The sequence below is a fragment of the Miniopterus natalensis genome, chromosome 9 (genome assembly GCF_054644295.1).
Source record: "Miniopterus natalensis isolate mMinNat1 chromosome 9, mMinNat1.hap1, whole genome shotgun sequence".
NCBI classification, from domain to species: domain Eukaryota; kingdom Metazoa; phylum Chordata; class Mammalia; order Chiroptera; family Miniopteridae; genus Miniopterus; species Miniopterus natalensis.
Window position 1 is genome coordinate 15852186 of NC_142089.1, and position 14971 is coordinate 15867156.

A 14971-nucleotide genomic window follows, 5' to 3' on the forward strand; every position below is an offset into this window, starting at 1 on the left:
GGTGCTTTTGACCAGAGGGGCAGAAGTAGAAACACAAAGAGAAGAGAGAGGAATCAGAAAAGTTAAGATTTGAATCTGTACTTCTCAGAGGACCTTAACTTTGGCTAGAAGGGTAAAGCTGGGGGGTGTCTGGGCAGAGATGTAGGGCTGAAACGCGGTGGGGGGCAGGTGGACTGCCCTCTCAAATGGTGAGGGCTCAGCCCTGATCGAGAGTCCTGGCCCCTTCTACCACGTGATGACTCCAGGCAAAGTCCTTAACCGCTTTGAACCTCGTGTTCTCATTTGACAATAGTGAGGTTTTTGTAAGGAACAAATGTGCTAACTAACATGGGTGGACATGTTTCTGTAGTTAACAAAGTAAACGGTTACAAAACAGGTGATAGTAATAACCGTTTTTATGATTGCATTAAGCCATGTGAGTAAGAACTTGGAGGAAGACGGCAGAGAGAGATCAGAGATCCCAGGGCTTAAACTTGGAGAAATTTCAGGGTACTATCTCATCCAAAGGAAGAGTCCGTGATGGAGGCAGAGGTCAACTTGAAAAGGTAAGAGGCCCTCGATGGGGAGTGCTTTGGGGTGAGCTCTGCACAGTAAAAGAAATTCAGTTGATAAATACTCATCAAAAATGTCCATCTACCTGGGTATGATAGAGTGACTTTTAGAGTCAGAATCAACATGAAATGGAGAAAATACCCTTCTACAGAGATCACCACCCTGACCTGGGAACCCTCCCTCACCCCTGACAATCCAATGGCCAGAGAGGTCACCGCAGGAAACACTTGAAATCTTCCAGAGCTGTCTGTGTCCATGAAGGAGTGTGTTAACAAGAGAGGGTCATCTGCTTGGTACCTGTTTTCCTTCTACAGCCCCAGCCCCCAGCCCCAGTTCACAGTCTTCTTCTTGCCAGCCTGGTCTCCCTCACCCCACTTGTTCCCCCCACTCCTAGTTTACCTTCCCCCAAGTCACTTCTCCATTCTGTTCTAAAACAAAAATCTCATATCAGCCACGTGGTCAAATCCCTTCCATAGTTTCCCGTTGCCTAGGGATAGAGGCTTCAATCCTTAGACACACAAGACCCTGCATCTTTGGCCCCGCTCTCCGGCTCCAGTGCTCGCCCCTCTCACTCCCACAGGCACCCTCTGCTCCAGTCAGACATGCTTGATAGCATGTTTCCCACAACCACTGCAGGCTCTTATTGCTCCCTGTCATTGCAAGGGATGCTTCTCCTAGGATGTCCTGGCTTCTTGGAGTTAACTTGGAAAGTATTTCTTTCTCTTTTTTTAAACGTCTTGATTGATTTCAAAGAGAGTAAGGGAGAGGGAGAGAGAGAAACATCAATGATCAAAGAGTCATTGATCAGCTGCCTCCTGCACGCCCACTACTGGAGATTGAGCTGGCAAAACCCGGGCATGTGCCCTGACCAGGAATCCAACCCTCACCTCCTGGTTCATGGGTTGATGCTCAACCACTGAGCCATGCCAGCCAGGTGGAAAGTATTTTTTAAGTCCAGGCTGAGCCAGATGCCCCTGTGCGTACCCTTGTCATAGCTCCGTGTTGACAGTCTGATTTCTCATTTTTCTCCAACGGAGACCCTCTTGAGAACAGAGAAGATCAGTATCTCTTTTCCCTCTACAGTCCCTATCACACAAGATCTTCCCATAAACAAACCTTGTTTTCAAGCGGTCTTTCTGGTCGTTAGTCCACTCGTCCCAATTTGGAGTCCCCAAAATGCACACCCACTGTACCTGTGTGGCGCACAGGTGGAGAGCCTGGTCTGGAGCTTCCGATGGGGAGCGTGCCACTTGCACTCCCCGAGGCGGCCGCCAGGGGCCGCCGGGCTCTTTGTTTTCCTTCCCTGCCGGGTCCGGGCCGAGGCCTGCAGAGCGCATGCTCTGGGGCAGTTCGCGGCCCAGCCGGTGAGCTGAGGAGTTCCTTGTAGCCGACTTGCACCGAGGTAGGTCGCGCGCGGCACGGGCGAAGGGTCTTGGAGGAGGGCGGCACGCTGAGTGACCACAGCCCGAGCGCCGCGGGGGGGTCCTCGGCGGGCCGGGGCCGGGGCCGTTGCTGGCGCGCGCCCGGTCGCGCGGCGACGGCTCCACGTGAAGCCGGGCGGCAGGAAGGCGCAAGTGCGGGTGCGCGTGTCCCCGGCCCCGCGGGGCGTCCGGGCGCGGGCCGGGGTCCGCCTCGCTCGAGGGAAGGCCTGGTGGCCCCTCTGCCGCAGCGCCTCTCACGTCCGGCCCGCGGCGCCCGCGTGGGCGGGAGATTCAAACGGCCCGAGCGCGGCCGGCCGGGCGCGCGCGGCCGCGGCGACCCCGCTGCCCCCGGTGCGCAGACCCGCTCGCCGCGCTGGCCGGAGCCGGCCGCCCCGGCGGGCGCTGCGTTTCCGGAGCGGGAAAAGTGATTTCGTCCAGCCTTGGTTTGGAGAATTCAGTTTGCAGAGCGGGGAAGGACTCCTGCCCGGCGAGGGTCTGCTTTAGGAGCTCGAGGGTAGGCTGCTGAGGGGCTGCTGCAGGGAAAGAAAGCTCAGCGTCCGCAGGCACCGGGGTAACTGCTGACCGGCTGGAGACGTGTGCTGTGGACTCCGCATCGACTCGTCTGTCAGCACAGTGTTTACTGGATGTCCACCCGTGCCGCGCTCGGGGGCTGGGGAACAATGGTGAGAAGGGCCCCGTGTGGCCTTTACGGAACTCCCGGTCTCCTTGGGAAGACCCGCGCGGGGCACCGTTACATAAGGGCCAGTGCCATCTCCGATGTGTGCGGCTGAGCAGGGGCACCGCTGCTGGCAAGTCATTCATTCGTCAAATAGTGATTGAGGTGCTCCAACCAAGTGGGACTCGTGTGTGGAGTGTTACACGGGAACGCCGGGGGCGACCCCCACCCCTGCCCAGGGGGTCCAGGATGGCTTTCCCGGCGAGGTTTGAAAGGAGCTGCAGTTTATTCGGGCAGACTGCGGGTGGGGGGACTAGGGTGATCCAGGCAAAGGAAACAGCACATGCAAAGGCATGAAGGTCAGGTGAGTGTCGTGGTCAAGGACTCCACAGGTGTTTGAGCCTGACTGGAACACAGGGTACAGGGAGGGGAGTGACAAGATGCTACAGCAGGGGCCCGGGCCTTGAAAGGTCTCAGGTGCAAGGCCAGGAAACGCTGGGTGGGGGTGGGAAAGGCAGGGATGGTTACACCCAAGAAGGGTATTCCAATGGAGTCTGGAACAGTGAATTAGGGGTTCATGCTTGTGTTTTTGAAGACGTCCCAGGAGCAGGAATCCTGTTGAGCTTTGAGTCCCTATGGGCCACCCACCCAGTCCTCCTGACTCTTAGTTTCTTTATCTGTAAAATGAAGGTAAGAGGCATGTGGTGAGAATTACTAATATATTCCCTAAAGCAGTGGTTCTAACATCTGGTTGAAGATGTGGCCCCTTTTCTCCTGGGGGAAAAATAAACACATAAACCCAGGCACAGCTCTGTATTCAAGGGGGATCCCCTGGTGAGGGCCTCTTGGGGTGAAGTATCCCAGCGCTGTGCCTGGCCCTTAGCAGGAGTTAAGCAAATGTTTGTCGACAGATGAGCCCCTCCCCTCCCTTCCCTGGGGACCTTTCTCACAAAGAGATTCTTCAGCTGCCTGGGTCTGGCAGGCAGTTGTCTGCCTCCTGACATTGGGGATCAGGGGATGGTGGCAGGGACAGCTGCTGTGGTCAGAGAGGGCTCTGTCTCCTTTGCAGAAATGAGGCTGTTGTGAGGTTACAGGGGGTCACAGCAGGAACACCAGGTGTGCCCTACGTCCATCACATGAGGAAACTGAGGCTCAGGCAGAAGTGGGAAGGGGAAGGCTCTGGCCCTGGTGGGGAGAGGTCAGGAGACCTGCCACTTCATCCCACTCCTGTGTGGCCTTGGGTGCCTTTCCCTGAACCTCAGCTTGCTTATCTGTGAACGCAGGTGTGAGCATTCTAGGAGAGTGGACTCTGTATCTGACATCTAATTTTTTGGGACTGTGTCTTTTCTCACAGACTGTGTGCTCCTAGAAGATGGAAACCGTGTTTGTCCATTGTGGGGTGAGGGTGGGCGACAAAAGACTACTACTTATTCCCAGTCCATACACTCATTGTTTGGTTAAGAAAACACACCCAGAGCAGTTAGGGAGTGTGCACAAAGGACTGATTTGTGCACTAGAGGATGCAGGTGGGTGATGGACATAAGGCTCCACCTTTGAGAAGGTGCCCTCTCATCCCCTGCCCTGCTCCTAGGACTGCTCACAACAGCACTGCAGTGCCCACAGACCTCCATTTGTGAGATGAGAGGACTCAGGATGGATAGACTCTAAAGCCAGTGCTCAGCTCCACCACAGCAGGGAGTTGTACCCATTGTCCTTTCCTATGCCCTTCAGATTCTTCACCCACCTGGCCCACCCTCTTAGGCCCTAGCTGCCTCAGTTTCTCCTCTCTAGTCTCACCATCCTCTCCCTCTCAGCTTTCTTCTGCTGCCTGCCTCTTGTGTTTGGCCAGGTTCATGGGGGATCCTGGGGAGGCCTGACCAGGCTGCCTCCACCCCTGCCCAGATCATGGCCTACCTGTATTTCTTTTGTTTATTTATTATTATTATTCTTGTAATCTGTCACATATACCTGGGTTCTGTTCTTGGCTCTCCTTAACTGCATGTGTGAACTTGGGCAAGTAAATTTACTACTGTGTGTCTCAGTTCCCTCAACTGTAAAAGATAGGAGTAGCCAATGCCCCAGAGAGCCTCATATTTTAAAGAGTGGATTGGTATGGTGGATAGACATGTAAATTAAAATAATTATGGTCCGAAAGTCTGTCCTCATTTCTCTGGGAGAGAATGATTCCTTTTGGATTGGGAGAGGGATCAGAGGATCAGTGGAGTTGACTTTGAGACCTGAGTAGTTCTTCCAGTAGGATAAAGGATGAGAAGGTATAGAGTTGCAAATGGTATGGAGAGAACAGTAAATAGTTCAGGCTGTGGGAAGACAAAGGAGGATGTGATAGATAAGGGATGAAGCCAAAAGTTAAGTCAGTACCAGAGCCTGGAGGTCTTAGCCAGGCTGAAAAATGTGGGCTTAATCTTCTAGGCAGAGGGAACCACTGAGGAGCCTGAGCAAGGAAGCAGCTTGTTTCAGGTTTGAGGTTTAGATCTTGATTTCCTCTTCCAACCTTGGGTGAGATCCTTCACCTTTCTGAGTCTCAGTTTCTTTATCTGTATAGTAAGATCAGTGTGGCTAGCTTGCAATGAAATGCCCCAAAATTTTAGCCTCTGAGTCCGGCAGACAGTTGAATGCCTCCTGACATTGGGGATTAGGGGATGGTGGTAGGGACAGCAGCTATGGTCAGAGAGGGCTCAGTCTCCCTTTGCAGAAATGAGGCTGTGGTGAGGTTACAGACTCCAGAGCTAGTACCCTTCCCCACGCTCCCCAGTCAGTGGTTAGAGTGTCAGCCTTTGGACTGAAGGGTCCTGGGTTCCATTCCAGCCAAGGGCAGGTATTTTGGTTGCAGGCTCCTCCCTGGCCCCTGTCGGGGCATGTGCAGGAGGCAACCAATCATTGTGTGTCTCTCACATCGATGTTTTTCTCTCTTTCCCTTCCACTCTCTGAAAAGCAGTGGAAAAAATATCCTCAGGTCAAACAGCTAGAAAGTAGCTGAGCCCAGATTCTGGCTCCAGAGGCTGGACTCTTAACTGCCACAGGCCATACCACTTCTGTATCAGGACAGATCTAAAGTGTACTGGCCCCAGCCATCCTTACTGAGGGGTCACAATCCAGAGTTTGGGAGCCCCAGGCTTAGACAACTTGACTGCCCTTCACAACCTTAAAGACCCGGGCTCAGTAGAGATGTATTTCCAAAACTACATTTGTGGAGGGAAAAGGTTTGGGCCACAGTTTAGGCTGGACTGGAATTGAGAGAGAATGCCTTTGTTCTCAGCAGCCTTGGGGAAGAACTGAAGACCTTGGGGAGCAGTAGCAATTAAAGGAGGGGCGGGGTTCAGGACAGGCTTTCAGCTGCCCTGGATTATCCTAGGTCCAGCAACCCTTTTTGTCATGCATAGGTGATTTCCTTTCCCTCTTTTGTAACACCTGGTGTTTGTATGTTAGTTTGAGTATATGTACAGTGCCCTTGTTGGACTCTAGAAAAGCCAGGCTCCTCCCAGAAGTGGCACTTTGGGATCAAAGGGCACAAATGGTCTGGTTTGGTTTTATTTAATGAGAATAACTTTTTAAAGTCTGATAATAACAGTAATGCATCAAAGTTACATAGTGGTTAGGTAGTTAACCATTAGTTACAATGTTACTAGTTATTATCTCAGGGTTTGGGGGCAGTTATGAGGGATACTTAATATTATTCAATGTTTTAACTTTTTATAATAAAAATATATAATGCTCCTTGTTAAGCATTTTAGATAATATAGGAAGGTACAAAGAAAAAAGTAAAAGTTGTCTATAATCCCATTTTCCAGGGGTAACCACTGTTAATAATGTATTTCTTTCTACACATTTTTTCTACACTTTTTATATGTGTGTGCGCATTTATATCTCAAAAATAGGATGGACTGTTTTTCAATGTGCTTATATTATTTGGCAGTGGTAACATCTTCCTATTCAATAAATAAGTTTCTGAAAGCATCACTTTTGGTGGCTACATACTGTTCTGTCATAAATATACCACATATTATCTAGCCAGTCCCCTACTGTTAAGCACATGGGTTGCCCCCTTTTTTAAAAATGTTACGAAGCCTACAGTAGAGAATATCTGTGGAACTTCTTTGGGTGAGAAGTGGAATTGCTGGGCAATTCCTCTCGCCTTTTTTGGTTTTCTTTTTTGTTAACATTGCCTAATTAAAGCAGGAAAATTATTGCTGTCTGACATGGAGTACTTGCCTGGGTTTTTCAGGACAGGAAGATGCCACCCAAACGTGTGGCTAAGAAAAGGTCACCCCCAGAAGATGCCCTCCCCAAAAGCAAGAAAGTGAAGGGTAAGTTGGCTTCTATCTCAGTATGTGTTGCCTCTTGAAGCCCCCAAAATCTGAGACTGAGCTCCTTCCCCCCTGACATTTGAAGCTGAGGGGCCTGGAAGTCCAGGAGCTCCACCCAGTTGTAGTCTCCTGTAGGTCATTGAATCTCACCCTCTAGGAATCATAAAGGCACAGAGACTTGTCTTAAAAGTCCTCAGGTAGTACTAGCAAAAACTAGACCCTGAAGCTTTGCCCCAGGCAATAATAGATTAGGATTGGACCACTGACTTCTAGATGTGGGTTCAAGGCCTGGCCCTGCCACTTTCTAGGTGTGTAGTTTTGGACAAGTATCTTAATCTTGCTGAGCTTGGATCACCCCTTTCCTGAAATAAGAGGCTCTCAAGAACAGTGCCAACCTTACTGAGCTGTTGTGAGGAAAATGAGATAATGCCATGGTAGCATTTGAGGGAGGCGGCTGTGGTTTCCTCTTTTCTGGAGCCCTGGAGGGAGATAGGGAGGAGAGATCCACCCCCAGTCTGGGAAGGGGGAGTGTGGACCCACACTCAGACAGTGTATGTCTTTTGCAGACCCTTGTAACCAGGCAGCGAGGGCCGTTGCTTCCCACCGAGTTCCAGGCGCCCGCTCCGCCCGAGGTGCTTGCAGGCTGAGCCTTCCTGACCTGAAAACCCGACCAGGTGGCTCCCTGCCCAGTGCACCCTACGCGCAGCCTCAGAGGCCCTGGCAACCCCGGGGGAGGGGCTGGACACCATTGGCTGTCCTGGGCTGCGGGGCGATTGCCATTGGCCAGCAGATGGCCCTGGGCCGCCCACAAATACCTGTGTCAGCTGGTACTGCTGCCCCTCCCTCCAGCTGCGGCTCTGTGTCTGTTCACCCTAGAAACGGAGGGTGTCAGTGTGAATATGTTCAGAAATTGCGTCATACCCTGAGGGTGGAGGCTAGGGACTGTGCAGACCCATGTAGGGTCCCTTGGTTTCAGTGCAAACACTACTACTTATTAGCTCTGTGAACCTCTCTGAGGCTCTGTTCCTTTTCTTATAAAATGGGATCTTATATGTGGAAGGTCTGTAGCATAATTTGGGGGACCACAAAGCAATTTATCGTTAATGGAGTAAGCAGTCAGTAAAGAGTAGACATTATTACCTGAGCCCTCACTTTTGGCACCACGGCGCCTCATCAAGAACTTCCAGCTAACCAGGAAAACTACCTTGTGTGCTGGTTGCTCTCCCCACCAATATTGAGTGTCTCCTTGTTTCTGTTTCCTTCCTCTCACATTAATAATGTGCTCAGTTTTTAATCTTTACACAAACCCTATGAGATAGGTACTTCTGTTATCCCCATTTCACAAATGAGAAAACTTAGGCTTGGAAAGGTCATACTAATGGTCTGTGGCAGAGCAGGGTCTTGAACCCAGATCTGTGTGGTCCCAGAGCCCATGCAGTGAGCTCTCCTCTCTCCTGTCATCCTACACACTTAGGCTGTCTTCTTCACCCCTCAGTCTCACATAGGTCCCACCGCACAGAACCGGGCTTGGTGCTGACACTGGGCCAGGGTGACGTGGGCCAGCTGGGACTGGGCGAGAATGTGATGGAGAGGAAGAAACCAGCCCTAGTACCCATTCCAGAAGACATTGTACAGGCCGAGGCTGGGGGAATGCATACCGTGTGTCTAAGCAAAAGTGGCCAGGTAGGTTGGGGGTGGCATGGGATTGCACAAGGTCTGGGATTGGGGTTTTGGAGATGGAGCTTCAAGCCACACACATTTCTCTATGGAGATGGAGCAGGGGGTGGTTTGAACAAGAATGGACTAAAAGGCCAGACCTTGCACTAATGGGGGCATCCTGGGCACAGGTCTACTCCTTCGGCTGCAATGATGAGGGTGCTCTGGGAAGGGACACATCATTGGAGGGCTCAGAGATGGTTCCCGGGAAAGTAGAACTGCAAGAGAAAGTGGTACAAGTGTCAGCAGGAGACAGTCACACAGCAGCTCTCACCGAGGATGGCCGTGTCTTCCTCTGGGGCTCCTTCCGGGTAAGATGGTCTGAAAAACTGCATGGGGGCTGGCAGACAGAATTAACTGGTGGGGCCCCAAGGATAACCCATCTCCATGCCCTATTGTACTTACTGGTGGGGAAATCAAGTCCTAGAGATAGAGCTTGGGCCCAGACCCAGTTCTCTGGCTTCTTCATTCAGGCCTGTCCACACCACTGGCTGTTTCGTAGAATCTGATGTGAAGTATGTGTCTTGGGAAAGGGGTGGGTCAAGGATGTGTTTGGGTCAAAGCTGATCCAGGAAGCCTGTTGTCCTCACCCATCTCCCTACCTTCAACCTCTCCTCCCTTTCCTGCCATTTTCCACACTTCTCAGGGCTATTGGGGGTTTTGGGGGCACAGGGGTATTGTTACATCTTAGAATTTCCAAGACACGAAAGTGTAGTTTTTTTATTTTATTTTATTTTATTTTATTTTATTATTTTATTTTATTTATATTTTATTATTTTATTTTATTTTTGTTATTTTATTTATTTATTTTATTTTAATTTAATTAATTAATTAATTTATTTATTTTTTTATTATTTTATTTATTTTATTATATATATATATATATATTAATATATCTTTATTGATTCCAGACAGAGAGAGGGATAGAAACATCAATGATGAGAGAGTCATTGATCGGCTGCAGCCCGCAACCCGGGCATGTGCCCTGACTGGGAATTGAACCCCGATCGCCTGGATCCTAGGTCGACACTCAACCACTGAGCCACGCCCGGCCAGGTGGGAGTATAGTTTAAAAAGCAGATTCAGCCCGGCTGGGCATGGCTCAGTGGTTGAGCGTCGACCTAAGATCTAGGCAATTGGGGTTCGATTCCCAATCAGGACACATGCCCAGGTTGCGGGCTCGATCCCCAGTCAGGGGCATGCAGGAGGTGGCCCTTCAATGACTCTCTCATCATTGATGGTTCTATCTCTCTCTCTCCCTCTCCTTTCCTCTCTGAAATCAATAAAGACATATTTTTAAAATAATAATAATAAATAAATTTTAAAAAATTAAAAGCAGATTCAGCATTAAAATTGTTTTGGTACTTTGATATTTTATTTATTTTGAAATGTCAAAAAAAAAAAAAAAAGGAATCTGATGAGTTGTTTTCTCACCAGGGCTATTTTTAATGAAGAATTTCAAACACATAAAAGTAATCAGAATAACATATTGGATGCCCATCTACTCAACAGTTAACCAACTTTTGGCCAAACTTGTTTCTTTTTTACTCCCATGCACTCCTCCACTCCTTTGTTATTTTAATGCAACTCATAAACCATGTATGATTTCATTCATAAGCGTTTCATTATATGGCCTCATTCCTGCCCACCTCTCCATCCGCATGTGGCACCAGTGCCCCTTACCAGACAGCTCTGTGGCTCATCTGGCTGGTATGGGGCATGCAGGGCTGGCTGATAAGTGCTCTGCCCCTCCCTTCCAGGATAATAATGGTGTGATTGGGCTCTTGGAGCCCATGAAGAAGAGCATGGTACCCGTGCAAGTACAGCTGAGTATGCCTGTGGTGAAGGTGGCCTCAGGTGAGTCTGGGGTTACTTGCCCTGGGCAGGAGTTGGAGAACCTCTGGTGCTGGCCCAGCCTTGGGCTTTACAGACAAGCCCTGCATCTCTTGCCTTCCTCTCACCCTCAGGAAACGACCACTTGGTGATGCTGACAGCCGATGGTGACCTCTACACTTTGGGCTGTGGGGAGCAGGGCCAGCTGGGTCGTGTGCCTGAATTATTTGCCAATCGTGGTGGCCGGCAGGGCCTTGGTAGGTGGCTTAGGTCCCTTTGGCAGGGCAACTCAGCAATCCACCCCTGATGAGGGTCATAAGCAGGAGGGATTCTCTGTGTGTTTTTAGGCTTACATCAGATAGACTTGCAGTGGTAGTTAAGAACTTGACTCTAGCCCTGGCTGGTAGCTCAGCTGGTTGGAGTGTTGCCCTGATAAACCAGGGTTATGGGTTCGATCCCCAGGCAGGGCACATATAGGAAGAGGCAACCAATGGATGTATAAATGAGTAGAGCAACAAATTGATGTGGTGCATTTTTTCCCCTCTTTAATCAATAAATAAAAAATAAAAAATTCACTCTTATTTAAGTAAATAAATAAGAAGTTTGACTCTAGAGCCAGGCTACCCTGGGTTTGAATCTTGGTTCTACCACCTATTGGCTGTAGGACCCTGGACATAGTTTCCTCATCTCTAAACTACCTACCTCATTGGGTTGTTGTGAGGTTAAATGAATTAACAGAGAAGGCTGGCTGGCACCTGGTAAGTTCTATGTAAATACTACCTCTTAGGGCTGTGGGACTCTGAGTGAGGCACTTGTACTCTCTTGGCCTCAGTTACCTATTCTGTGTAATAGGGAGAAAAGTCTCTGCTAATGTGGGAGAAACCAACATGGGGCAGAGAGGAGAGGCTATGTGTGTCTGCCACTGACCTTGGCTGCTTCTCTACCTGCAGAACGACTCCTGGTCCCCAAGTGTGTGATGTTGAAATGCAGGGGAAGCCGGGGCCATGTGAAATTCCAGGATGCTTTCTGTGGCGCCTACTTCACCTTTGCCATCTCCCTCGAGGGCCATGTATATGGCTGTGGTCTTTCAAACTACCATCAGCTTGGTGAGTCCCAAAACCAGCATCTGGCATAGCCAGAGTGAACTGGGTTCCAATCCTGTTTCCATTACTCATTTATTGCACACTCTTGGAGTCATCCCTCAGAGTCACAGTTTTGTCATCTGCAAATTGAGAATATCCAAAAAAAAAAGAATATCATATGGATATGGGGGGTAGGGTAGCCTCAGTATGGGAGGGGATAGTGTGTAATAGGACAGCTCCTTGGACACCTTCACCCACCCCTAACAACTCTCTCCTGGCCTTGCCTCCCAGGAACTCCAGGCACAGAATCTTGCTTTGTACCCCAGAACCTGACATCCTTCAAGAACTCTACCAAGTCCTGGGTGGGCTTCTCTGGTGGCCAGCACCATACAGTCTGCATGGATTCGGAAGGTGGGACCTTTGGATCGGGAGTGCCCTGAACCCTTGGCACAGGTCTAGCCTGACTCCTGAGACCATGGCTCTTGGAACCTGGGTCTGCTTCATGGGTTGGGCTAAATGTGGGTCTGTGAGGGTCACACCCACCCCCCAGAGTCCTGGTGCTCTTCAAGTATGAGTTCAGTGGGGCCCTATGGAGGTTCTCCCAGGCCTCCCCCAAAACTGGAAGAGACACTGAAGACTTCCTCCTCACCACCCTGGGAATGGGGACCAGCTCCCATGGATATGGGAATTCACCTGGCCAACCTGGAACACGCTCTCTGCTGCTGCTCATCTCTCTCCCTCCTCCCACAGGAAAAGCATACAGCCTGGGCCGGGCTGAGTATGGGCGGCTGGGCCTTGGGGAGGGTGCTGAGGAGAAGAGCATACCCACCCTCATCTCCAAGCTGCCCTCCGTCTCCTCAGTGGCTTGTGGGGCCTCTGTGGGATATGCCGTGACCAAGGATGGTGAGTGGGGCTGCTCACACTGTCTGGTTGGGGCCTGGGGATTGTGATTCTTACCAAACTGCCCAGTGGCTCTGATGTCCACCATCAGATGGAGCTGAGATGCAAAGAGCAGTGTTTATGGTAACATGGTTTTTCTCCTGATTATCAAAAGCTCTGGCTTTGATGAACTTAAAATGAATAAACAAATTATTTTGATAAAAGTGATTTGTTCTGTAGAAGAGAAAAACAGCAGAGGGGGATGTATAACCAAGACCCCACCAGGCAGTAGGACTTGAAGGCAGGTCTCCAGACTCCAAACTCAGGTTTTTCTTTACATTTTCCACCATGGTGACCCCTTTATTTACAACCTAGTATGTGTCAGCTTCCCAGAGAGAAGGCTTAGTAGTCGGGTTCTGGCAAGCACAGCAGAAAAGGGTGTGATTGAGCAGTCACCAAAGCCTGAGTGGGTGAGGGTCACAGCCATGGAGGTCTTGAGAAGTCAGGTTGGTGGAGGTACTTGATCTGGGAAGAGTTCCTGAGGAAGTGGGGCTTATACTTCACTTTGAAGGTTTATGATAAGCAAAAGGGGGCATCCTGGGCACAGAAACATCCAGAGCAGTCTCAGAGGTGGCTGGTCTTAGGAATGGAGAGTGCTGTAGGGGTTTGGGGAGTGGCCAGTCATGTATAGCCTTGAATGCCATGCCTAGGGATATGGAGAAGTCTTTGGCAATGTGTAAGGACTGTGGTCCCAGGATGACAAAACTCTTATCCATCATCTCCTTGGCTTTTCTCAGCTTCCCTGAACTCCCAGAGGCTGGGACATTGCCAGGCGGCTATAGGCCAAGGCTGAAATTCACCCTTATGTCCCAGGCTTCTCTCACTACAGAAAAGTGAGGCTAGGGATCCTGAAGACAGCTGCCCCCGTTTCTCTCTCTTGTAGGTCGTGTTTTTGCCTGGGGCATGGGCACCAACTACCAGCTGGGCACAGGGCAGGAGGAGGATGCCTGGATCCCCATGGAGATGACAGGCAAACAGCTGGAGAATCGCGTGGTTCTATCTGTGTCCAGCGGGGGCCAGCACACAGTCTTACTAGTCAAGGACAAGGAACAGAGCTGATGAAGTCTCTGAGGCCCCTGGCTCCCAGCCCCCCGCCCCTCCCTCCTGGAACATGGAAGCCGTGATGACTACAGACTCCAGCAGGCCTCCCCCAGCCCCAAGTACTTTGTCATCTGCCTTTTTTCCATCCACAAAACAGAACCACTTTCCTCTTTTTCTTCCTCCTTTCTGGAATTATCCTGTAACCTACAGGATGAAGGGGGGGAATGGAGGAGTGGAGTGGGCTTTGTTGGAATGTTGCTCACCCTAGAACTATGTGATTAGACCTTTCCTTATCATCCCTACCTCCCATGGTCCTGGCTGACCCTGGTTTTGTCTACCAAAAACCAAAACTTCCTCCCCTGGAGGGTTTGGTTCCTACGCCCTAAGAAGTTTGGGCTCCATCGAGCCCTACTCTAGTCACATGCCCACTCTTCCTGTCCTTCACAATCCACAGGCAGACAGATGGTACAGGTGTCAGACCCAGCTGTCATGCACCTATGCCTGGGGGAAACTGGAGAAGGGCAGGGCTACCAACCATGGGCAAGTCCAAGCCAAATATTTGGCCCTGAGCAAGTGTCCAAGGGGCAGGAAAAAACAATGATCCTCCACTTGATCAAGAAAAGAGCCAATCAGCCTCTCTCCCAGAAGCACAAAGCATTCTGCCCTGCACTGCCCATCCAGCCTGCCTCACCTTGTAGCCAAGGGCCTGAAATCTGGAAAGGAAGCTAGGCCTGCAGAGCAGGATGTTGGGGGAGAGGGGAAGGAGGGTTTTATAAACAAATGTAGCAATATCGAGAGTGAAGGGGAGGGCAAGGAAGAGGGTTGTATGGGCAGAGGCTGGTCCCCAGAAAGGGAAGCAGAAGCTTGTACAGTGTCTGAGAAAATAGCAAGCAGTTTGATTTTTTTTTAAATATAAAGTATTTTAGAAGAGAGTGAAATCTTTTAACATTTTGAATAAATTTAGAGTTTTATAAAACAGGCCACTTGTTTTCTACACATTCCCTGCTTTTTTAAGGGAACATTGCTGTGTTGGGAAGGGCAAGGTAAGCCCACACCTGTGAACTTGGTCAAGACTACGACTTAAGGTGATGTCAAAATGTCCTGATGTGTGCCTGTCAGCTGTTGATGTGACTGTTCCATACAAATCAAAAGAGAGTTGATTTTTGCTTAGGTATTTATTTCAGGAATCACTGTATTTAAAAAAAAAAAAATCCTGCATAATATGAGAGACATGGAATGGTTCTTTCAGCATCCTAATCCCAAACCAAGACAGTACATCTCTAGAAATACTAAGCTTGCTGTTGTACCACTTTCAACAGCTGATATAATTCATTAAACATGATTAACTGCACAGTAACTCTTAAGACAACTTATGCATATTAATGT

At 49.9% G+C, this 14971-nt stretch overlaps 1 protein-coding gene across 3 annotated transcripts; it reads left to right on the forward strand.

Moving 5' to 3' along the window:
* The first annotated feature begins 1922 nt into the window (after positions 1–1922).
* On the forward strand, positions 1923–13979 carry RCC1 (regulator of chromosome condensation 1). 3 transcript variants are annotated; one of them, XM_087820249.1, is made up of 10 exons: positions 1923–1954; positions 6893–6974; positions 8470–8657; positions 8822–9001; positions 10451–10547; positions 10658–10780; positions 11474–11629; positions 11897–12016; positions 12356–12508; positions 13428–13979. In XM_087820249.1, the coding sequence occupies exons 2-10, from the start codon at positions 6902–6904 to the stop codon at positions 13601–13603; spliced, it is 1266 nt and encodes a 421-aa protein (XP_087676375.1). In that variant the 5' UTR covers positions 1923–1954; positions 6893–6901; the 3' UTR covers positions 13604–13979. The 3 variants fall into 3 exon arrangements, with proteins under 3 accessions (XP_087676375.1, XP_016072439.2, XP_016072423.2); XM_016216937.2 differs by lacking the exon at positions 1923–1954 and adding an exon at positions 7541–7648 and having other exon boundaries at positions 6872–6974; XM_016216953.2 differs by lacking the exon at positions 1923–1954 and having other exon boundaries at positions 3143–6974.
* Positions 13980–14971: the final 992 nt, after the last annotated feature.

Excerpts from the sequence above, each read along its gene's own strand:
- RCC1 (XM_016216937.2), top strand. The coding sequence starts at position 6,902 with ATGCCACCCAAACGTGTGGCTAAGAAAAGGTCACCCCCAGAAGATGCC. Across the intron at positions 6,975-7,540 it reads CAAAAGCAAGAAAGTGAAGG|ACCCTTGTAACCAGGCAGCG; the intron begins GTAAGTTGGCTT and ends TGTCTTTTGCAG. Across the intron at positions 7,649-8,469 it reads TGACCTGAAAACCCGACCAG|TCTCACATAGGTCCCACCGC; the intron begins GTGGCTCCCTGC and ends TTCACCCCTCAG.